The following is a 24574-nucleotide window of genomic DNA, read 5'->3' as shown; positions in this document are numbered from 1 at the left end:
CATGACTTGGTTCAGTTGATGGTTTTCGGAGGCCTAAAGATGACGCATGACAGCATTCTGGAGACCCATGGGAGGGGGTGAAAGGAGACTTAAGAAAGTCACATGAATTTTTTATTTTATGGGCCCTAAGACACCTGACTCGGTGTGGAATTTGAGAACTTGTTCTCTTACTTGCCTAAGTCAAACTTTGCCACAGCTTCTGCAGCCTTTTTTTTTTTTTTTGTAGTGAATATTGTAACCTATTGGTCAAAAGCATTGGCTCTTCCACATTCAGAAAAAAAGAATGTTTCCTGATAGTGTCCAACTTGAGACAAATAAAGCTTTTATGCTGTATTTACAGGAGGATGATTATTCAGGAGAAGACACAGAAAAAATTCGCGAGACAGCAAAGAGATTGTTCATGAAACTGCAGGAGGCTGAGAAGCGGCATCAGTCAGACAAGACAGCTTTTGAGGTGAATACACAGCTATGTTTAACTGTTGAAAGAGCTTGATGTTTGTCTGAATGAGGGGCTAGCTTCAAGTGCATCCTACTAAGTACCTTTCAAAGCTCTCTGAAACTGACCAGCCTCCTCCTTCTGGAGCTGATACAAGCTGTGTTGGAAAGCAGGATGGGAGGGTGTGATATGTATTAAAGGTTATAAATCATGAGTTCTTCAACCGTCAATTCCCATTTTTTCCCCTAGACAATCTGAGCTACACTGCCCCTTTCCTGTTAGCAACATCCAAACTTGTTTGGGGTTTGTACAGCACCTAGGGCAAAGAGGTCGTGATCCATGACTGGGGCTCCTGGCTGAAAGCACAATACAAAGAATACATAATAGCTGAAACCAGTTTGGGGTTGTGCTGGCCTGTGTGGTTGGGACACACTTCTGAAGAGCTGCTGTTCAGGTTGTTTTGAAACCCAGAGAGTAAATAGACTTGAGTGGCTTTTAATGACTGATTAAAACAAAACTCTGGCTAGTTCACACTAGCCAGCGTCTTCCCCACGCGAGGTCGAAAGGTCAAGTTGAGCACAGGGTTGCCATTAAAGTCTTAACTAAATATGTACAATCTGTAAACTGTAAATAAGCACATTGCATTGAAATTTTCACAAACTGGTCTTGATTTATACAATGACTGTTTCCAGGTAATGTTAATTAAACAAAAGGTAAAATCATAATGACTTTAGTGGGTGATGGCAAAGTGCTTGCTAAGACAAGTGGCATTTTGGCCATTTTCCTTAGTCTCCTCCAATTTGTGTATCCTGTTAATTATGTACAGGACAGCCTAATGTTCATGACAAGCATATGAGCATCTTGCATACGGCAGTGAATTACCTGGATCGCTCAGGTGGTGAAGTATCAGATTCTTAATGTGAGGGTCCAGGTTTCAAGTCCTTGTTCAGGTGGTAGGATGCTTGTTATGCAAGAGGTCAGACTGGATGACCACACTAATCCCTTCTGGGCTTGGAACAAACTGAATGAGGGAAGTATTATCTCCATTTTATAGATAGGGAAAGTGAGGTACAGAGATGAAGTGCCTTGAACAGAGTCACACAGGGAGTCTGAAGCAGAGCCAAGCATTGAACCCAGCCAGATCTGCTGAATTGTCCAGTGCCTTCTCCGCAACAGTCTTTCCTCTTACAGAGAGATTTTTAGCTTGTTACATCAAGATCACAAGATGTCTTGGTGGTGAAGGGATGTGGCACAAACTGGGCAGCTGGGACTCAGCCATGTTTTCACATCAAGTAACTTACCAAATGGAAACATGTGGGCGGGTTTCTGAGGTGGCAACTGAGTTCATTCTCGCTCAGCTGTGACTGTATTTACATGCTGCTTTAGGGATATAGGCAGGTTTTGCAGTGAAAGTAACCTAAAATGACAGCTCCTGTGTGCTAGGGGGTGCGGACGCAGCAGGATCTCCTGGTTTGCTCCTTTTCCCAGCACTGGGGATTAATGGTTCCTTTTTGTTTAGGAAAAAACTATGTGGCTTTGTCATGTTGGCATATGCGTCTATGGAGACTTCATTAAATGTAATGAGCTCTTGGGGCTGAGGGGAGTCCCTGTTCGGGGATGCTTTAGGTTTTAGTTCCATTGCGCCATTGGTTCCAGGCTCCATGAAAAGAAATGGAGCTTGAGTGAATTGTTATCTAAGAGAAATCCCTTTAGCCCTAAAATGGCTGGGAAAGGAAATCCTGTTACCCCATATTTGTGCTCCTAGAGGGAGGCCCTGCAGAAATCTGCTTGTTCCCTTCCTCTCCAAACCAGGGGTGTGTGTTTGGGTGATTAAGAGCTAAAGGAACTAACTGGCGGGGAAGCACAGGTAAAATACCTAGGTCGATCTAAATTTAAAGTGCAGACTCAGGCTCTGCTGCTGCCTGGAGAGTGTTTAGGGTGGTGGGAGTTTCAGAAATGTATTGAGTTTGTGGCAGTCCTGACACATACCCCAGGGACTGGAAATCTGCATGATTCCTGAGATCTGCTATGCTAGTTATCTGAAAAGTAATTTTCCTTTTTAAATGGACATTGTGTAGATGCTAATCGGTTGGTTTGGCAGCTGTGTCCACTTCAGTTATACCTTCTGGACAAGCCTGGTAGGTTGGTGGATGTGGAGAAGGGAGAGTCCTTCTCTACAGAACAGCAGAAGCATCTGATGATCAGCCCACAAGTCTGGGAGCCAGGAGCTCCTGACTTCTAGGGCCAGTTCTGTGGCTGACTCCTGGGCTAGGGAATGTCATGCAAGCTGAGGTCTGGTCTACACTGGGATCTTACATTGGCATAACTACATCTTTGACAGTGTGAAAAATTGACACTCCTGAGTGATGTAGTTAAGCCAACCAAAGTAGACAGCGATAGGTTGACAGAAGAACTCTACTGTTGCCCTAGCTGCCACTTCTCCGGGAGATGGATTGTCTGTGCTGACTGAAGAACCGCTCCGGTCGGTGTAGATAGTGTCTGCACAGAAGCCTTACTGCAGCGCAGCTGAGCTGTTGTAATGGTTCAGTTGTAGACATCCCCTGAGTGTTCATCTGAAACGAGATGGAAAACTTCCATGACTCGCATGCCTGAATGATGAGAAGTTTTCTGGTATTTGTGATGGACCTTTTGTCTCCGTTGCCATAGGATTTATGCATCAGTTAGTCTGAAGTGCTTTGAAGACAAAGCTTTGTAGAGGTTCCTTCTCTCCACACTTGGTCATTTGACTTCTTTCAGCAAAATACACCTGCCAAGACTAAAAATTCCATCCATCCTATCTTTAAAATGCAGTCACTGAGAGGGGCCTTCTCATTGTCTTTATTGACTGTGTGAGGATCAGAAACATCTTTCTTTTGTGTCCTGTGTTACAGATGACAACCTCTCAATACCAGAAAGAAATAGAGCGAACTAGTGCAGCTCTGAAGAAGGCGGAGGAGGGCATGACAGAGAAGGAAGTGAAGCTGGAGGAAGTTCAGAGGCTCATGTCAGGGATGGAGAAGGTACCGCTTAGAGATCAACATGGGGCCTGCTTGATGGTCTAGTGGCTGGGCCGCTCTGTCAGGTGCTCGCTGCGAAGGGTGACGGGATTAGTGCTTGCAACATGTAAGGTGCTGGACACTGATCAGCTCCAGAGCAACACTGGTGTAGCACAAGTGCCTCCTCTACAGCAGAAAGCAGGCCCGCTGTCTGCCAGGTAGCCATTTGTTGATGGCTTCTGGGTAACAAGTTCCAGCTGGCACCTGTATTGGCATCCTCAGCAGAGGGGCTAAGGTATGAACAAGCCATGGAGATTGAGCGCCCCTATTGGGGGCTCTGTCTAGGGCAGGGGTGAGGCACGGTGGTAGAGTGCAGTGTGGGGGAGATTTGCACTCCTGCTGCCCCATCCTATAAAGAAATGGAGAATTTTTTCTTCTCCTTTCACAAGTATTAAATTTGAGATACCAGCTACAGGATCAGCATTTCTGCTGACAACCACGGCTGACTGCTAGGACTGTCCAGCACTACAGATCCACATAGCTCGATGCTTTCCCTCTGCCCTGAAAGAGGCCAGAGCCTCTGTTGTAACTTGTCCTCTGATCTGTTGCAGGAACATCGGAGTTTGCTGCTGAAGATGAAAGAAGGTGAAGCAGAGCTGGAGAAACTGAGAAGCCTGCAAAATGACAAACTCGCCGAACAGGATAGGTGAGGCTCAGCCTTGGGCAGGGAAGCCGAGACTCCTCCTAGGCAGTCGCCAATTTGGCAGTGAGCCGAGGAGGCTGTCAGCTCGCTGGGGCATGACTTCGCGTTCTTGTGAAGGGTGGGTGTAGCTGTTTGCCGAATATCAGGGTTTTCTCAAGATGGCTAATCCGCCTGTTCCTACTGCAGCCTGCAGTGCCCCAAAAGCCTTCCCTAGAATTTTAGTACAGTCCTCATGTGGCCTTGTTAGAAAAAGCAAATCTCCCACATCCAAAACCTGACCACGTCACTCCATTCTCAGATATTTCCACTAGCTTCCTGTTTGCTACAGGATCCAAGTGGAAATGGCCTCTCTTTATTAGAACACCTTGCTCCGGGTAAACTGAGATTGTCTTTTTCTGCTCAGTTAGTGGTACTGGCCTCTGTCTCTCCGCTCAATCTTTGCTACCGTTGGCACATCTGCTGTCTGCAGCAAATGTCTAGCTCCATGAGTCGTCATCTGAGAAAATCCCATCTCCCTTACTGTCTCTACCTATTACTGCTCCTTTTCTGCCATGTGGCTGGGATGCATGCATGTGTACAGAAGACACTACCCACAACTGACTGTCCGTGGCAGAACAAACCCAGCTCTGGGGAGGTGGCGAGATGTCTATAGTGAGACTCTGTCTCGTATTCCTCTGCCAATTGGGAGAGGCTAAATGGCTTTCTGACTCGCTCGTATGTCTCCTTCCTAGGTCGGCCAGACTGGAGAAAGAAGTGGCTACCTTGCGGGAGAAGATACACCATCTTGATGACATGCTGAAGAGTCAGCAGCGCAAAGTCCGGCAGATGATTGAGCAGGTGGGTGTGCCTTGCTGGGGCTAGGGAACATATTGGTGCTGGCAGGCAGTGTCTTCTTCCCCCCCCATGTTCGGACAGTGCTGAGCACAGTGGGGATCTGGTCCATGATTGGGGTCCTGAGGCTAAGGAATGCAAATAATACAAAAGATGCTGAGTTTGCAGAATCCAAGCTGAGTGTCATAAATCTATTTTTAGTCCCTCTTTAAGGGAAGGCCATGCTTCCTTTTGGTGTGAGGAGGAAATGGGACCAAGGCAGCACAAGGTGAGCTCAGTCTCTCCTGGCTGAGTTAGCATGAGCTGAACGCCACACAGAGCCTGAGAGAGGGAGTTGTTTGAAAATATCACAATGCACTTTCCACCCTGCTGCCCTCCAAAGCGATGGGTCCCCGAGGAACCCAGGTGTGAAAGGTCTGATCTTCTGAAGGAATGGTCTCAGTGATGGCAATCGGACCTGGTGCCCAGCAAGACTAGTTAACTTGGAAATAAAATAAGTTGCTGTCATTTATACCTTGCAGGGAATTTGGCCTATGTCTGCAGTGGGGCCCATCAATGAATCTCTGGCAGTGAAATAGTTAATTCTAGAGCGTCCACAAGTTCTGAGACTCTCTTGCCCAGAGCTTTGAGTTCCTTTTCCCGGATCCAAAGTTACAGAAAACCTGTAGCTAATGTTAATTTTTGGTCTGAGCCTCAAAGGCTCCTCGTTTTTTATGCTTTCCAAATACCTTGTCTAGCGTAGGCAAGTCTGAGCTTTCTTTAGTCACCTTGATTAACTTTTTCCTTTACAGCTTCAGAATTCCAAAACAGTGATTCATGCGAAGGATGTGATTATTCAGGAGCTCAAAGAGAGAGTTGCCTACTTGGAAGCTGAGGTACGTTTGTTACTTTCCTTGGATTGGCTGAGCTGCCTTTCTAGCTGTTGTTTTCTCAAGGTGGCTGTTGGTGCGGGTGATAGAGCCCTGCTTTAACTGATCAGAGCTTTCCTGTTTAACTGATAGGAGCTATCCCCTCAAACTTTAAAGCCAGTGAAATGTCAAGTGGGATTATTTTGCAAGTCACTTCAAAGTTTGGAACAACTAATTGGAATGTATGGAATGAACTTTGCTTTTTCTTGAAAGCACTGAAGGCCCCCCAGTTGGCTAGCAAAGCCCTAGCATGCAGCGTGCCCACTGCACAAGCAAGGACAGGTCATGCTTGAGTTGAAGTTTGTAGGTTCGGATGGTTTCCGCTGAGCCACTTTCTTACGCTATATTGTCTCTTTTAGTGAAGCTGGGTTACTGCAGCGCATGCAAATCAAATCTAGTCCACCACCTCATAAAGTGTGCTTCCGTAGCAGTGGAGCTTTTATTTTGGTGGCATGTTTGTGCCAGATAGTAACAATGCAAAATGCAAAGCTGCACTTCCCTGATATTTTTTGGCTAAAATTAAGCATGTGCTGGCAGCTTTTAACCAGTCTCTTCCCTTCATGGTGCCTTGGCGTTTCAGTAATCAGCAGAGGCGGATGGGACAGTGAGTGCATGTCTCCCTTTTCCTGAACCTGAAGGCAGAAAACTGAAATGGTGCAACTGCAGCCAGCTGAGTCTATTTGATGTTCACTTCAATATAAAATCCAAGTTAAATTCAGATTTAATCCCATATGTTCTTGTAGAACTGCCATGCTAATGAATCCTGGATTGGGGGGGCACAGGGTTATGAGCTCGGCTTTGATCACGAAAGTATCAAAGTGCACTGTAGGCTGCAGTTTGCATGTAGGAGGGTGAATTAGAAGAAAGCCCCAAGAAATTCATCTGCCCTTGACTCCTCCTTTGGCCCCTAATTAACATGCCGTTTGTTCAAAGATAGGACCTGAGGTCAACCTTAGTGCAGGGAGTAAAACTTGTCTATTGTTTATCTAAGAACATAAGAACGGCGGTACCGGGTCAGACCAAAGGTCCATCTAGCCCAGTATCTGTCTACTGACAGTGGCCAATGCCAGGTGCCCCAGAGGGAGTGAAGCTAACAGGCAATGATCAAGTGATCTCTCTTGGATGTAGCCTATGAATTTATCCGTTTCCCTTTTAACTTGTTATAGTTCCCGCTTCACAACCCTAGGTAGGGAGCTTCGACAGTTGACTATGCGTGTGAAGAAGAACTTCCTTTTATTTGTTTTAAACCTGCTGCCCATTAATTTCATTTGGTGACCCCTAGTTCTTGTGTTATGGGAATAAGTAAATTTTCCTTATCCACTTTCTCCACATCACTCATGATTTTATATACCTCTGTCATATCCCCCCTTAGTCTCCTCTTTCCAAGCTGAAGAGGCCTAGCCTCTTTAATCTTTCCTCATATGGGACCCTCTCCAAACCCCTAATCATTTTAGTTGCCCTTTTCTGAACCTTTTCTAGTGCTAGAATAGTGTTGTGCCACGTGGCAATGGGTTAATGTAGCACAGGTGTTCCCAAATAGTGGTGCACATAACACCAGTGGTACGTGAACTTGATGTTCCACCAGCACTATTCACAACTATTTTTTAGGAAGGTGGTAAACTGATAACGCATGGGAATTGCTGACCTAGTGCTCTGTTCACTGGGTGGTGGCATAATCAACTTCGTGCCACCACTTTGGCCTTTCTTTCCAGACTGAACTGAAACTCTTGGTGTGGTTTGTGTTTCAGAATCTGGAGATGCATGATCGTATTGAGCACCTGATTGAGAAGCAAACCAACCCTGGCAGTCATTGCACCAGAGCTCGCTCAAAATCTGAGTCCGTGAGCAGGTAAGCAGGGAGCTGCAGTGACCTGTGGAGGAAGACTGAGGCCAGGTTTTATGGTGTCCAACCCCAAGCTGCTGCTTCTGCAGGGAGGTGTGAGCTAAGCACTGGCTTGGGAGGCAGGAGGTTTGGGTTCTAATCCTGTCACTGCCTCAGTGTTTGCCTTGAACCAAGTCATTTTTTTCACTGTCTCAATGTTCCCATTTGTAAAATGGAGAGATACCTTTTTGTGGGAGTGCTTGTGAAGTTTGATTCACTGTTAAGCACTAAGACCGCTGATGGAAGGCATTGGCAAGGGGCAAAGCCATTGTATCCCTCTGCCTCGGTTTCCCAGTCTGTAAAGGGGGTACGAGACTTGTCAACCTCAATGCATGGATATTTGGGAGATGCTCAGAGATTGATGCGGAGGGGATATGTAATAACCCAGATAGATCCAGGGTGGGGTGGGAGGGTGAGTTAAAGAGCCCAGATTGATAGACATGCATGATAATTTGAGTCATAGCTCCAATGCATCTGGTTGATCTGCACCTCAGTGCTTTCCTTTCTTTGCTTTGTAGTAAAAGGGTGGCGAAGCCCCTTGGACCCAAGCCCCTCCCTCTCATCAGAGTGCTGGAAACATGAGCTCTCCTGCGCACGGCTTCTGAACTGAAGAAACTCATCATTTGCTACTGTTGACTGAACTTTACTGCCACCCCCTGTGCTTGCTGGACAAATGGTGGGCAATGCCTCCAGAGAACTGTAGTGCTTTAAGGGCCAAGCTGTCCCCAGGGGTGACTGGCAGAGCAGCAAGGCCTGCTGAACTGACATTTCCATATTGCTGCCCCCAGGGGCTTCCAGAGTCCAGCAGAAGCAAATTTGTTGAGCATGGTATCTGATGTGTCTGGGGAACGTCTAACCCATGTGTGTATATAACAGACAGACCCGCGTGCACTCAGCCCCAGAGTTAGGCTAACTTTCCCTGGTACTGTTTTTTACTATTTTTTCCTTTGCTTAAGCCTGATATTGCTCTATGAGCAACTTACAATACTATACGCCTTCTTTATTCCTCAGTGGACTCTGCTTTTTTTTAATTGCAACTAACCAAGATGGACTTAAATTTTTAATCTTTTTAAGAAAAGATCAGCACCCAAAATCATCTTGAAATCATACAAATTCCCATGTTTCTCTCCCAATCCGCACCAAACCAGTGGACTCCAACTGATGTCCTCTTGAGGTCTGGCTCCTCCCTCCCTGTGGTCGCTGCGAGTGCTGCTTGTGGCTGTTCATTGGGATGCATCCAACACGAGGCTTATCAGTAGTCTGTTCCTCACTAGCAGAGAGATGAAACTTACGCAGATCTGTGTAGGTATAAAAGAAGAGGTTGTCCAGTTCCTACTTCTATTTATTTCAGTAAATTATTAGTGTCTTCAGATTCACTTGGAGACGAGCACAAGTGCTAATGCCATAGTTTTATGTAGCATATTTAGTGCGTGCGTGTTTTTCTGTTTTCAGTGGAAGAGACCAACTGGTTTTTCTTCTAGGCTTGAAAGTTATTATATAACTTGTCTGTGATTTGAAAGGAAGCAGCCGTTTTTTCTACATCTCTGACAGAGGAAAGATGTCCGCATATGACACATGTATCTCTATAAACTAGCAAAGAGAGAGGCAGAATCAGTCCTGTAAAAGGTACCTATCGAATAACCTCTTTAGTGCAGAAAACCATAAGCCTGACATAGCTGTCCAAATAATCTGTAGTGGATTGAATAAATTATATAAACAGTGCATATGTGCTGGGATATATGTGGAATTTGTTGTGTTTTTATACATTAATTATGGGAATTTGGAGTCAGGCTGGATGTAAACGATTGACGTGAATCACTGATCAGTATCCAGTGGGAACAGTTTTCAGACACTACTAATACCAGCATCCTGGAAGTGAATGGCTCCGTGCCCCGGAGCTATTCCATCCTGTGCTGCAGCCTGCGGTGATGCATGTTTTTAAAGGTTTTATACCAATAGCCATGGACTGCATGGTTAGCCTACACCCAATTCTTCCTGGAGGAGAGCCTCTCAGCCTCATACAGGAACAGAGGAGGAGGCTGATCATTTCAGCAGATCAGGGACACCTGCACCTTTCATTTTAGTTTTGCTTGGGCAATAGGTGTTGTTAACTGAAACTACCTTGAAGATGCATTCACTGGTGCAGCTATTGATACTGTTCTGCGGTTGCTTTTGGAATAAAACGGCCTAAATACAAAAACATGGAAAGTTTGATCCACCACTTACAGTACCTAGAAAGTCTCTACTCTTCTAGCTGCTGAGGGCAGTGGAGCATTTTGTTTTGAGGGATTGGGGGAAACACAACTTCATGGACTCTTATTGTGATAAACTCCTGTGTGGTTTATCAGGACAATGGTGTTTGAATTCTTAATTTCTGTATTAAGTGAGATCATGATTGTCTGACAGAGAATCCGGTAGCCTGTCACTTTCCTTGGAACTGCGGTGATTTCTACAGCTGTCTGGACATGCCTCAGGCTAGGGTTGTTCACTGACCCATGGATTCAACTTGCAGCTCTTGACAGCTTCCTCATGCGAGGTTGGGCTGAGTCACAGGACCTCTTGACATCTGTTTTCCAGCTGTCAAATGATGATTTTCCTCACCACACTTGTGGGGTAGGAAGTGAGACATCAGTGTTTGTGAGGTGCTCAGAGGCAATGGCAGTGGGGTGAAGGTGATGTGCTACATATACTGTGCTTTGCCAAACTCAGGGGTTCTCAACTTTGTAACCCCCTGCTGCTTTTAGCATGCCAGCTTGAGCAGAGCTACCGCCTGTCTGTCTGTCTGTGCTGGGAGTCACGCACCCAACTGCTGTGTTAGATGTACTCTGAGCGTTGTCTCTAAGTGGAGCTAACCCTACTGCTGTGCTTCTGAAGTGTTTTTTCCAGGGCTACTGTTCCCACCACCCCACCCCTGAGAGGCCGGGCAGCTCAGCAGATTCTCCTAAAGAGAGCTGTGGTCACGAAGGGATCTAATTATCTGTGGTTCTTTCTCTGATTATTTAACCTGAGGTAGCAGGAACCACTAACATGCAACTGGCATTAGTGGCGGTTCACATAGATGCAGTTCTCTCAAACGCTGACATCTTCACGGTCAAGGAGATTTCATTTGCCATCTTCTAAGCCTTCTCACTGTCTCACCTTCCCGCTTGAACGCTACCAGACCACGCTAAAGCTGCTGCCTAAATTCCATCTAGGGATCTGGTCATCTCATCGCACAGATGCTGCTGGTACTGGGGTGGAGCGTGGCATCTTGGCTTAGGGAAGGAGGTGAGGGATGATACCATCTGCATCAGAAGGTGCTTGGAGAATTAAACCACAGACTGGGATGTGGTTGAGACTTTGGGCCTAATTCCCCATCTCCTTTGCACTGTCCAGAGCTCTCTAAGAACCCTCAGTTTTAGGTCTTTAAAACAAACAAAAAAAATCCCTTGACGTTTAACCCCTCATTCACCTCCCTTTTGGTGGCTCTGAGAAGCTGCTACTATGGAGTAACTAACCTTAAATCATAGAGGGGTGAATACTGCACCCACCTGCCTGCTCCTGCTGTGGCATCCCTGAAATCAGGGGCAGGCTGGCTGCACTGGTTCACAGGTCAGGGAGAGCAAGGAAAAGAAGGGAGCAAGTCACATGGGTTTGAGACTAGGTTAACACAACAAAATGACTCAGTGTAGCATCATCCCAGATGGGGAATAGGAAGAATGTGATGAGAACTTGATGGGGAGGGCTGGAGATTGGCAAGGGAGACAGATGCTGCAGAAGGGGTCACTTTCTGTGCTCTTCTCCCTGCCCTGTTTCTCCCCTCTCTCCCCCCCACTGTTACAAAGGGGTTCATAGAATGACTCAGAACTAAGAAAAAATTGTCTGAATTTCTAGCCCCAATGCCCTGGAGCCAGAGATTTGATTCCTGGTTCAGGGCTGATGCAGCCCTTTATTCTCCTGAGGCAGATGGATGGAGTTCTACACTGCTTGCACTTTCAGCGTGATTTAGACAAGATCTTAGAGACCCAAGCCTTGTCTGCTCTGCAGGGTGTGGGGGCTTTCTGTAAAAACGGGGGCTTGCTTTAGTATCCTGGCCAAAATGGCTAGCTCCATTTATACAGCTGGGCAGTGTCAGACCGAAAGAATGAGCAGGAGCACCCAGAGGTGGATTGAGTAAATGGGTTTCTTCATGGCAGTACTTGTTCCCCTTGACCCAATTGTCGAGTAAGCCCCAAACTAGTCACATCACACTTTTTGTCTAAGTTAAAATGTAAATTTACTATAATACCCCCCCAAACCCTTATTTGATGAGTGCCCATATAATGAATATTAATAGCTATATACTGAATATAGTTATACCTGCCCCTGTTCACAGCATTAAGCATGTTATACAGACATTTTTGCCTTGAAGATACATTTTTTTGCGGTAATTGTAGCCACAAGTTTCCTTAATCAGCAGCTCACAGGGGAGAGAGGAAGGGGGCATGACCTAGAGCTTATTTATGTAGCTGGGGAAGGAAGGGAGGGAGGAAAGACCCTTGTGTGAAGAAGTGCTATCCTTCAGACAACCATATTTCTCATGCAGCTGCAACACTTATCTATCCTTAACAAGCAGCAGGGAAGGGAAAAGGGTGGCAACTTTATTAAGCGAAGAGAGGGTACTTGCCTGTGCCTTTACTCCCTATTACCATGATAGCGGATCCCAGGTCTTTACTTAACCCTTACATACTCCAACAGGGAGACTGAGGCACAGCCTGATGAGGAGACTCACTCAAGGTGGACAGTTAGTGGCAGTGCCAAGAATACAACCTAGGAGTCTCAGCTTCCAGTCCCCTTATGCTTAACTGCTAGATCGTTTTCTTTCCCTGGACTGTTAGCAGAACCCAGGAGTCCTGGCTCCCAGTTCCCTGCTGTAACTACTAGACCCCACTCCCTTCCTGGAGTTGGGATGAGAAGATCCCAGAGCAGGGAATTCTGTTTGCTCACATGCAGTGGGGCTGGGCTTTTGGAGCAGGAACATTTTGAGATCTGTCTAATGCTGCATAGTCCACAACCTCTACTAGGTCCACCACATGGTGCAGCCTCGGAAGCTCTCCCCCAGCTGGTGCAGCTGGCATCATTTGCAAACATTAGTGGGATTCAGCCATATTAGTGCATATGTGTTGACAGTAAATACAGCAGTTAACACCCACTTTTCTGTATCCTTGGGTTTCGCTCTGTCTTGTTATTGAACAATGAGAACTTGCTGCGTCTCCTGCTGGAACAGACTTTCTGAGCTAAACGCTTTGGGCTCAGCTGCCACCGGTTTTTGTTGTGGTGGGATCTATGGTGGGGTAAGAGTGGGGTTCCCTGCCCTGCTTGGTAGTGGGAGACTATATCAGAGTGAAAGGAATTGACTAGTGTTGCAATGTCACATACTCTCCCCAACCAATGATGTAACAGCATGGCACCTCCACCTTCTGGATGTTGGGTGTGCCAGAATGGGGTATGCTTCAGTAAATGGAGCCCAAGCAGCAGCAGATATTTTGGAAGTTTTCTCGGACACCTCGTTTCACTGTGGAGAGGGCCTTTCCAAGGGGCTAGCCTAGGAGGATTCTAGTGCCACAGCAGCTAGGAGGATCTCTTGCCCCATACGTAGTTTGTAAGCTTTTTGGGGCAGGGATCATCTTTCTTTCTGTTTGTACAGTGCCTAGCGCCATGGGGTCCTGGTCCATGACTGGGGTTTCTAGGTGCTACTGCAATACCCATAATATTAATGGGCTGTGATGGAACTTGTGGGAGCTGGAACACAGTGTAACAGCCTTCTGACACAACACCGTGTAGCGTGAAGGCTGGATGTGATGATATTTCAAAAAGCAATGGCATCGCAGTATGATGGGGGCAATGTCACACCACAATGTGTTGTCAGCCTCGCCATGTGAGACCATGGCACTTTGTCACAGCAGCCATGACATCATAATGTGTTGCTATGATGTGATGGGATGTTATGACACATGACGGGATTCCAACGCAATGGGTTGTCATGAGTAAACGTGATGACATCATGCTGCAATGACATCTCAGTGTGGCTTGGTGAGATGTCTCATAGTTGCTATGGCAATGAGTGACAGCTGCCAGCTGTGGTGAGAGGTTGGGGTCAGAGATCACTCCCCTCCTGCCCCGCCCTGCCCTGAGAGGGCTCAGGTCAGGGCTCACAGGTCCCAGACAGTCACCAAAACAACAATCCCCAGCACTCACTCCCTCTCTCTGGGGCTGGGGCACTCCTAATTAACTACATCTCCCATGAGGCAGTGCCAGGGGTTGTGGAACTACAATTCCCATGACCCTCTGCAGCTGGGCGATGGCTGAACTACCTTTCCCATGAGGCTTGGGGGGGTTGAAGCGACCCCAGACTCCATTTCCCAGCGTGCCATGCCCCCCAGGCATTCCCCAGACTCCATTTCCCATAGTGCCATGTTCCCCCAGGGTCGCCCGACTACATTTTCTTTGAGGCCATGTGCCCCTCAGTTCCCCAGAATAAATATCCCATAGGGCACCCTTCAGGATCCCCGGCCTACATTTCCCACAAGGCCTATCAGGCGCCATTGACTACATTTCTCCTGGTCCTGTGAATCCCCTCAGTATTCCTGGACTACATTTCCCATAGTGCCATGCATCACCAGACTCCCCCCCGGAATATCTTTCCCACAGCAGTCGTGTGCTCCATAGAATACATTTCCCATGGTGCCATGCTCCCTTGAACTATATTTCCGATAGTGCTGTGCGCCCCTCAGAGACCCTGAACTACATTTCCCATGGTGCTGTGCGCCCCTCAGAGACACTGAACTACATCTCCTCTAGTAATTCGGCGGCCTGGCTACGGTGGTCGGTGAGGGGATCGCGTGACGGCGACGGCCGCGAACTACTCGCCAAGATGGCGGATGAGGAGGGCGAAGGGCTGCCTCGCTCAGCGCCGGCTCCGCACCGCAACGGGGGGGGCGGGACCGGGACCGGGCCTGGGGGGCCCCGCGTCGTCCGCATCGTCAAGTCGGAGTCCGGCTACGGCTTCAACGTGCGGGGCCAAGTGAGCGAGGGCGGCCAGCTGCGGAGCATCAACGGGGAGCTGTACGCGCCGCTGCAGCATGTCAGCGCCGTGCTGGGCGGCGGGGCGGCCGACCGCGCCGGGGTGCGCAAGGGGGACCGCATCCTGGAGGTGTGAGTACGGGGGGGCGCGGGCGGAGCGAGCGAGGGGGGTCCCTCCAGAGAGACCCCGGGGGGCGGGGCAGCGAGAGATGGGGGAGGGGCAGCCCTCCGCCCGGGGGGGGGATGGATGGATGGAGGGGACCCCCCCACCGCGTACGAGGGATGTGAGTACTTGGGGGCCGGGCGGGACTGGGCCAGTTTGTATTGTGGCGGTGCCGAGAACCGTTGAACTTGTGTCTGATGGAAACCACCTCAAGCCTGGGGGTGCAGCAGCGCCCGTGGGCTGGGTCCCTGAGGGGGAGGGGACCTCACCTGAAGGAGAACCAGGCCTAGTGGAGCTGAGCTCAGAGAGATGTGTCGGGGAGACGACATCCTGGAGCTGGGACTGTGGGTGACCTGGGGGAGGACGACCTCCCCCATCAAGATCTCTTACTCCTTGGGGGAGTGGGGCCCTGGTAAGGGAGGGGTGTCATCTTGGGGGGCATTTAAATAGGGATCCTTTTGCAGGGCGAGTTGTGCGCTCCAGTCTATATGCCTAGAGATCTCAGGGAGCATGGTGGGGCTGCCTGATGGCAGATGGGGAGAGGTGACCTTTCTGAGAAACTTTTCTGTGGGAGACCAGCAGGGGAGGTGACCACCCTGGGGTGTACGTGGAGTACCCAGGAGATGTGTGCGGGCCTGGGGAGACTAGAGGATGAGGATATGGAGTAGGGCTCTGGGGAGGGGTGGCTGGGGGACAGCAGAAGGGCTCAGAGAGATTTCTGTGGGGAGAGGGAGCTGTGGTGTGCAAAGGGATCTGCATCCTGGGGGGCTTGGGCATATGCTATAGGGGAGAGGGTTAATGCCTTCCCTTGGGAATGGGAATATGCCTCAACCAGGACAGAGACCCCTCTCTGGGAGAATCTCCCCTCTCCCGACAATGAGACTGGTGACCCCTGCCCACACAGGGGGATTCTGCCCCCCGGGACTGGAGAGAACATAGGTCAAGGTGCATAAGGGAAATTGCACCTTTGGTAGAGAGAATTTCCCCCCCCCCCCCCCCCTCCCCAGCACATACTCTGTGTAGAGAAGGGAAAGCCCTCTCTGGAGAGAACCTAGGATATTCTCCCCACCTGTATGTTTGCAGAATAGGGTTTCAATCTCCTTCCCCGCCCCCAGCCCCTACATGGAGGAGCTAGTGCAGAGTGAGCCACTTTCTGAAAGTGGAACTGATTTTACTTCTCATTTCACATCACTTGGACAATGGTACTGGACTGTCATTGGTTTCTGGTCACTTGCACCTGTCCTATGCAGTGAGAGATTTAAATCCTGCAGAGGAAATTTTAAATACAATCTCCAACAAAATCTCTGAATAGAAACATGTTTATCTTTATTATATCGAGTCTGATTTGGAGGGGGCACAACTTAAAATTTGGCCCTAAGCTAGTAGGCCTTGTCTCCAGTGTTAATTGAGCCTCCTTTATAGCTTGGCCTTGACTTGTTGAGATTTTTTAACTTAATTTTCCCCAGCCCATTGTAATTCTTCAGGTGGGTTCTGCAGTGCCTCTGGCTGCTTGTGATTTTTTTCCCCCTAATTGTGTTCAACTGTAAGATAAATTAAAAATACGTAAAGATCAATATGTGTGCAGAGTCAGATATCTTGAAATACTTATTCAATATGAGTATTTTGTAGCAGTAAAAATGCCTTGGTTTCCAGTCTTTGTGGATTTAAGTGTGTGAAGGAGGAGTTGTTTATGTTTAGTCCCACTGGATGGGAAATGTTCTTACAGGCACTTGGTTAGGTGGGTGTTCGTAACCTGGGCTGGGGGAGCCTTGTATCCACAATGGGCTTTCTGCTGTGTGACCCGGATATTTGTGCTTTGACTTTCCTTCGCAGAGAATATGTACACTCGGTGAATTTTGCAGCTAGGGGATGTATTTATCGACTGAAGGAATATTTGTATGCATTACAGGATGCTGAGTCTAAAATCCTCCACCTCCTCTGTTCCCTGTGGAAAACACTAAAGAGAATTTTATGTTTAAAATTATTGAAATAGGTTTCAAGGCTATGGGCTGACTTTGGGGTTTGAGCCCTGGGAGCTAAGGATTTGCTGTTTGACCAGGTTACTTGTGGGTAGATCCTTACTTGGTATAAATTGTCCAGTGTAGTCAGGACAGTTTACACCAGTTCAGGATCTGACCCCTAGTTTCTTTCACATGGCAACTTGTGGTTTAGTGGTTAGAGCAGAGGCTTGTGAAGCAGGACTTCTAGTGAACTCTGCTCCAGCTCTTGAAAGGTCATGTAGTCTAATGGCTATAGCAGAGGACTGAGTCAGGACTCCTGGGTTCTATTCCCATCTTTTGGAGGGACTATGGAATAATAGGCAGAACAGAGAACTGGGACTTGGGACTCCCATGCCTGGCTCTGCCACTGACTGTAGGTGTGATCTTAGGACAAATCACTTTAATCTCTCCCAGTGTCTCTGTTGTAGCATTGGTGAAATAGGGAAATAGGAGAGTCCCCAGTGCGAGAAAGCAAATATCAGATCTTACTTTTGTTAACTTAGGTGCATCGGCACCTTAAAAGGTTAATTGTTCCTGATTGTATTTTGTCAGCATGGAGCAGAGGATCCTGCATCTCTTCACACTCAGCTATGTTATCCCTGGAGCCAACCCCTGGAAGTGATAATATTGCAGCAAGTTGGAGGAGAAAACAATAAAAATGACTCCAGAAATAGCATTGATTTTCCTTCCTCTCCACGGAAGCGCAATGGTGGGGGTGGGGTTCCCTCGGACTCGGGAGGTACACATTTGTACTAGGTGTGCTGTTGTTTGCTGATTTGGGGGCACACCGAATCCAATGCTTTCTCGTATGTTGACTCTGAATAAGTCATTCGTTCCATTATAGTGTAACCTGCTCTTAAAGTTAATTTCTGCAGAGGCTCATCTGACGCTGCAGAGATAGCAATGGTAGAGATGGACTGTTTTCAAACTTGGGTGTCGAAGCTAACTCACACTTAAGCACAGGGGCTCTGGAATGCCACTTAAAGTGTATGTGTGAGGAGCAATAGATTTGCACCCCCCTCAGCCTGACTTCCTTGCCCATGGAGCCCTATATCCACCTCTTCCAAATTTGAAGAAGTGGTGTTGTGAGCTGGTGTGCCACACAGTTTGGCCCAGCCAAAAAGTGGTTGAGCCATGGTCCGGGTGGCCCACCTACCCTCCGTCCCAGCCTCCATGTCCTATGATTAGGCAAATAAATAAGGATCCTGAGACTGAATAGGAATGATTGAGTGCTGACAGTCCCTAAAAATCAGGCCATTTGTTTAGGTGCCTAAATGCATCTGTGCTTGCAAATAACTTATATAGTGTTTCGCATCTTCAAAAGCACTGAAACTGTGTGCTTCCGAGATGGGCTTTGTTGGAATTCACATAAGCTGAGGCAAATTCCCTGCGATTGACCTATAACAAAGCGAAGTAACATTCTTTTAGAGCATGAAGCTGGGAGGAGGTCTCTTGCGTCATGTTCTCAGCTCTTCCACTTTCTTGCTGTGTGGTCTCGATCAAGAGAGACAAGGTGGGCAAGGTAATATCTTTTATTGGACCAACTTCTGTCCAGTAAAGCAGAAATTGGTCCAATAAAAAAATATTGCTTCACCCACCCTGGGTGTCTCTAATATCCTGGGACTGACATGGCTACAACAACACAGCATAGGTGGTCCTGATCACATCATTTCACCTTTTTGTGCCTTAGCTTATCTATCTGTAAAAGGGATATAAAACGTAAATACAGTGGGTACCATTTAAAACAGGATATCTAGCAAATGGGATTGTTAATTTTCTGCAATATTCCTCATTCAAAGAATAGGGAGTTCCGTAGTAAAGAGAAATACTGGGGTGCGGTATTCATCCATTCTTAGACATAAGCTTTTTGGAGTAGGGACCATCGTTTTGTTCTGTCTTTGTACAATTGGCTCCATCACAATTAAAATATTTTGTATGACATCTCTGTGGAGTTGTGAGGCTTAACATCTGCAAACTACTTTGCAATCTGTGGCTAAGCATTATGCATATCTGCCATTTCTCAACAGCGTCTAATTGTGTTTTCTGCGCTTGTTATAAAACTCTTAACTGCATGGTACTCTGATATGAATCTCCCCCTTGTAACTTCTAGCTCAAAATGCTTGGTTTTGAAAGCTGACATTGCAGCATAATGACTATGAAGTGCCTCTCTAATCTTCTTAGCATGTTGTTTATTTGTGGGAGTTGAGGGCACTGAAGGCAGACAAAGAAAGCAAATTTAGTTCCTTGATTATCACCTTGAATGACAGTCATAACTAATCTTTTTTTAAAAAGAGTCTCTCACAAGGTGTGCAAGTCACTGGTTACAGCAAAGCTTGCTTGAGATGATCTAATAGATACAGGAGGAGTCAAGTTTTAAGTATCAGTGAGCCACGTATAGAATAATTGCGTGGTGGTTAAGCCATTGGCCAAAACTAAATTCATCTCATAGGTCTGCCACACACAGGAACACTAGCAATTGGCTTACCAGATCCAACAGGTAGTCCATCTGTGCTGGTGCCTGTCTCCCAACAGTATATGCTACTTCAAAGGAATATGCAAAATAGTTTGAAGTGGGCATTTATTGAATAATTCCCTTATAGGAAAAATTTCCCTTGGAGTTTGGTTTATGCCCTGACACACACAAGTGAAGAATAATTTAATCTTCTTCTCAGTTCCCTGTCTATAATATGGGGATAATACTTTCCTGCCTCATAGGTGTTGTATGAATGATCTGTTAAGGTTGGAGGTGTTCAGATGGTAATTTGGGACTAGATGAGCACTTAGAGAAAATATTTTCGGTGTTCTGCTAATTGACTTTTCCAGTTATGCCTTTGGGATGTTAACAGCCAAATAAATTACTCACAATAGGTGAGAAATTATACATGTCTGCAGGTTATTTCAGGACCTGAGTAAGACAATAGGGTTTGTTCCAACACGCTCTGGGCTTGGCTGGACCTATATATGTGGGTGCACACATGCTTCTGTTTTCTCAGTGCTGTCACATAAAAAGACTAGCTCCCTCTTCTCTGAATGATATTAAACTCATCTCTTTGCTCTGAAGTCTAACTTCATGCATGGACTTGAGGCACAGAAAGCTGATTCTGCTTTGGAAAAGTACAGACGCTGTCTCTAGAAAAACAAGGAGGCAGCTGTGTGTGCTGCTTTTTCAGAGTTTTACTGCTTGCCGAGAGGGCAGATTGCCAGAAAATCACCTTACGAAATGGTCAGCAGGCTGAGCTAGGCAGAACTCCCTTTAACTGAGTGACTTTTCTGAGCCCTGCAGGTCTCCGCTTCAGTGCTCAATACTGTGGTCGCGTTATTATAGCTCACCAAGTACTTGAATTAACATTCCCTGATTTTACCTCACTTTCTCCTTGAAATTTTGCAGTTCAGAGTTTTGGAAACTTTTAAAAAGTCTTTCTGTAATTTTAGCTGATGAGAAGCTGAAGAACATACTAGTGTTTTACACTGTTACAGTTATAGTGCTCAATTCCAGGCCTGTGAATGTATAAAATGAATAAGAGGGATGCTTGGTTTTCTGTTTTACCAGGAGATTGATTCACCATTTTCCTCTGAGTGGTTGCTGTTAGTCCTGTATTGCTTGAAAGACTCCTCCACTTGTAAGTCTGTATGCATAACTACTTGCACAGTGCATTAGGTCTGATTGTTTTACCTTCTTTGTTTCCTGTAAGGATACAAAACCAAAATCCTTCTCAACACCAGCTGATTGACTTTCTTCCTCAACATAATTCATTGTTTGTATATTGCTGTGACAGTTTGTTTTTGTCTTTCTAGTAGTGTTTATAAATCCACTCTAATGAAGGATTCTTGTGTTATGGGCTTTTCATCAAGAGTGCAGTTGAAAACCTATTGCATGTATCCAGCTAAGCTGACAGAACATTTCCATAGTATATTTAAACAAAATCCATATGTATGACCAATAGCACCTGAGACTACTGAAGCTGAAATAATGTATAGCTGCTTTTCACCCCTTGTTCAGAATTTTGCATTTCCTGGAGGTTGAAAAAATGAAAGTATGGGTTGGTCAGTTTCCCTTTTGTTTAGTCAGTTTCACTCTCTGGTTCTGGTATAGTAGGACAGTGGAGGAAATGGTTTTTTTAAAAAACAAAAGCTCTTAGAAAAACATATTTCATATTAGGATTGAAATGTTTATTTACAAAGCCTGAACCATAGGCTGAAAGCTAATTGTCCCTTTTAAACTAGCAATATTCCAGTACTTTGCTACTTTACTGTAATGCCTTTCAGTAGTAACAAATTAAGAAGCTGGCGGATGTCTCTCTAGTTATTTGTATGGTGTGATAGGTCAGAGCTATGCCCCAGCTTGTAAGTAGTCTCCTTGGAGTGACCCCTTTACTGTGCCGGGCCCCAAGGACCCACACAGAACTACAGGGGCAGGCCTGTGGCCTTCAAGACGGGTTCTTTAGCCCTAGCATTCCCTGTCTCTCTCTCTCTCTCTGTGGCTCCCTCGAGTGAATCCAGTCGAGCCAAACGCCTACGGGAGGCTTGTACTGGGCCTGCACCGTGCTCTCAGGGAGTATTTACGACGACACAGGCAGCCTTTTTCAGAACAAAGGAATCATTGAAGAGTCACCTGGCTACAGAATCTGAATGTCCTTGGGGTACCACAGAGAGGCAGAAGTTATGCCATGATCCACTCTGGTTAAACCAGTGCCGTGATGAGCCAGCCAAGCTGTGATGGACTCCACCTCTGGCTCTCGTCCCGGATTCTCTCTTTATCTACCTGGCTCCAGGCTCCTGAGTCCCTCCAAAAGGGTCGCCCTTCCGCCTGACACCTTGTTCTCCAGCTTGGTCCCCCATCCAGCCTGCAGCGGTTTCCTGCTGTTAGATGTTGAGTCCTTGGGGCAGTGGCATGGAGGAATGTTCAGGAGGTGTGGCAGGGCCCCGGCCGGGCCTCATAGGGAAACGAGGAGAGAGCTGTACCCAGACCTGCTCTGTCCTGAGCCCCGCCCCGGCTCCCATGGCCACAGCCCTGGTACCCAGCTGTGGCTCTGGCCTCAGCTTCAGCCCCCTACCATGGCCCTGGCTCCCAACTACAGGTCAGGGAGGGGCGTGGACGGGGTAAAGAGAGGACGCACGGTAAAATGTTAGGGACCACTGTGTTAGGGCATCTCTTTGTCTTGCTGGACCCTCTGTTGATTTGGATTGGTTTGAGCCAGTTCTTCACTGACTCTATTTGTTCCCCCCAGACAGTGAGGTGATGCACACCCCTCCTATCCTCTTCCAGAAGCAGAATTAACCCTTTTGTACCCACTGGGTAGCAATGCAATGTATGGAGGGAAACTGAGGCATGCCTGGGATTCATACAAATATTACAAAAAATACCCACTTTGTCACATGTGGCAAGAGTTATGTAAGTGTTACAAGATTTGTTAGGAGAGTTGTGATGGAAATGAAAGTAGCGATGAGATACAGCTTGCTATCAGAAAGATCAGCAGCAATCAGCAAGATGACTGAAGTCCTGTTCTCCAGTTTGTACTCTCTCTTTGGAGTTCTTCTCAGAACTCAGTTTGCACCTTCTGACCAAGTGAGGAGAATACTATCTGAAAGGCATTGAGCCTTAGGCTATGTCTGCATGGCACCTTATGTCAGCATAACTTCTGTCTTGCTCACAACTCACCTGTTAATGCATCCCAGAATCATGTTTGCTTTTTTTGCAACAGCATCACACTATTGACTCTCCTTTAGCTTGTGGTCCATTATAACTCCTAGATCCCTTTCTGCTGTACTCCTTCCTAGACAGTCTCTTCCCATTCTGTATGTGTGAAACTGATTGTTCCGTCCTAAGTGGAGCACTTTGCATTTGTCTGTAGTAAACTTCATCCTGTTTATCTCAGACCATTTTCTCCAATTTGTCCAGATCATTTTGAATTATGACCTTATCCTCCAAAGCAGTTGCAATCCCTCCCAGTTTGGTATCATCTGCAAACTTAATAAGCGCACTTTCTATGCCAATCTAAGTCGTTGATGAGATCATTGAACAAGCCGGTCCAAACACAGACCCCTTGCAGAACCCCACTTGTTATACCTTTCCATAGGATTGGGAAGCACTTAATACTACCGCTGAGTACGTGTTAGCCAGCCAGCTTATCGCACCACCTTATAACGTAAGCCCAATCTAAGTTGTATTTGCCTTAGTCTTCATTGCATAAGAAATCATGCTAGATCTGTATCAAAGGCCTTACTAACGTCTAGGTATGGCACAGCCACCGCTTCTCCCTCTATCCACAAGACTCGTTATCCCGCAGAAAGCTATCAGATTGGATTTGATGTGATTTGTTTTCCAAATCCATGCTGGCTATTCCCTATCACCTTACCACCTTCCAAGTGTTTGCAGATGATTTTTTAATGTACTTGCTCATTATTTCTCATGGCCATGAAGTTAAACTAACTGGTCTGTAATTCTCGGGTTGTTTTATTTCCCTTTTATAGATTGGGCACTCTGTTTGCCCATTTCCCAGGCTTCTGAATTCTACCATCCCTATGATTTTCCAAGAATAATAGCAGAGGCTCAGATACCTTTCTATGTTAGCTTCTTTTGAGTATTGGCTAAGATGCATTTCATCAGGCCCTGGTGACTTGCAGGCATCAACTTTTCTAAGTGATTTTTACACGTCTTCGTATTTTTATTTTATCTTCTAACACCTACCCCCTTCGCATCTAGCAATTTACTCGTGTTAGGCATTCCTTCAGACTTATCGGTGAATGACTGAAACCAGTGACGGGAAGTCATTCGTCTGCTCTACTCGCACTTGTTAGGCTCTCAGCGGAATATGTTCAGATCTGGGCACTGCATTTCAAGAAAGATGTGGAGGAATTGGAGAGGGCCGAAAGAGCAACAAGAATGCTTAAAGGTCTAGAGAACATGACCTATGAAGGAAGGCTGAAAGAATTGGGTTTATTTAGTTTGGAAAAGAGAAGACTGAGAGGGGACATGATAGCAGTTTTCAGGTATCTAAAAGGGTGTCATAAAGAGGACGGAGAAAACTTGTTCATCTTAGGCTCTGAGGATAGAACAAGAAGCAGTGGGCTTAAACTGCAGCAAGGGAGGTTTAGGTTGGACATTAGGAAAAAGTTCCTAACTGTCAGAGTGGTTAAACATTGGACTAAATTGTCTAGGGAGGTTGTGGAATCTCCATCTCTGGAAATATTTGAGTAGGTTAGATAAATGTCTATCAGGGATAGTCTAGACAGTATTGATCCTGCCATGAGGGCAGGGGACTGGACTTGATGACCTCTCAAGGTCCCTTCCAGTTCTAGAATCTGTCACTCAGGGGTATGAATAAATCACCACCCTGAGTGACATAAGTTACACCCACATAGACCTTCTCCTGCCGACATAGCAACTGCTGCTTGTGTGGAATGGAGTAGTTAAAACGGCAGCAGAACTCTTTTCATTGGCTTAGAGTGGATACATGAGAGCTTACAGTGACGCAGCTGCATCGGTGGAGTTGTGCCGTTGTAAATACTCTAGAGTAGCTGGGCACTAAGACTTTATCTACACTACAAATGCTTTGCTGGTAGAGGTGTACTGCCATAGCCCCCTAGTGTAGACACAGTTTATGCTGATGGAAA

The 24574-nt window shown here is 46.7% G+C and overlaps 2 protein-coding genes across 8 annotated transcripts in view; both read left to right on the top strand.

Moving 5' to 3' along the window:
* Positions 1-12926, top strand: part of TUFT1 (tuftelin 1) — a 32289-nt gene extending 19363 nt beyond the window's left edge. For all 5 annotated transcript variants that reach the window (XM_032767964.2, XM_032767966.2, XM_075071113.1 and 2 more), the window contains 7 exons: positions 341-454; positions 3328-3456; positions 4044-4138; positions 4867-4972; positions 5758-5841; positions 7623-7723; positions 8275-12926. In XM_032767964.2, the coding sequence (XP_032623855.1) occupies positions 341-454; positions 3328-3456; positions 4044-4138; positions 4867-4972; positions 5758-5841; positions 7623-7723; positions 8275-8338 (693 nt within the window). In that variant the 3' untranslated portion in view covers positions 8339-12926. The remainder of the gene's footprint in view (positions 1-340; positions 455-3327; positions 3457-4043; positions 4139-4866; positions 4973-5757; positions 5842-7622; positions 7724-8274) is intronic.
* A 1571-nt stretch (positions 12927-14497) lies between these two features.
* SNX27 (sorting nexin 27) overlaps positions 14498-24574 on the top strand; it is a 56413-nt gene continuing 46336 nt past the window's right edge. For 2 of the 3 annotated variants that reach the window (XR_004371986.2, XM_032768016.2), the window contains exon 1: positions 14498-14929. Coding sequence is in view for 2 of the 3 variants with exons in the window: in XM_032768016.2 (XP_032623907.1) it covers positions 14649-14929 (281 nt within the window). In the remaining variant the exon portion in view is untranslated. The remainder of the gene's footprint in view (positions 14930-24574) is intronic. The other variant, XM_032768015.2, reaches the window with a different exon arrangement.

Source organism: Chelonoidis abingdonii, chromosome 11 (genome assembly GCF_003597395.2).
Source record: "Chelonoidis abingdonii isolate Lonesome George chromosome 11, CheloAbing_2.0, whole genome shotgun sequence".
Taxonomy (NCBI): Eukaryota; Metazoa; Chordata; order Testudines; family Testudinidae; genus Chelonoidis; species Chelonoidis abingdonii.
Note: the sequence above shows the minus strand (reverse complement) of the source record. Positions and strands in the feature narration are given on the sequence as shown.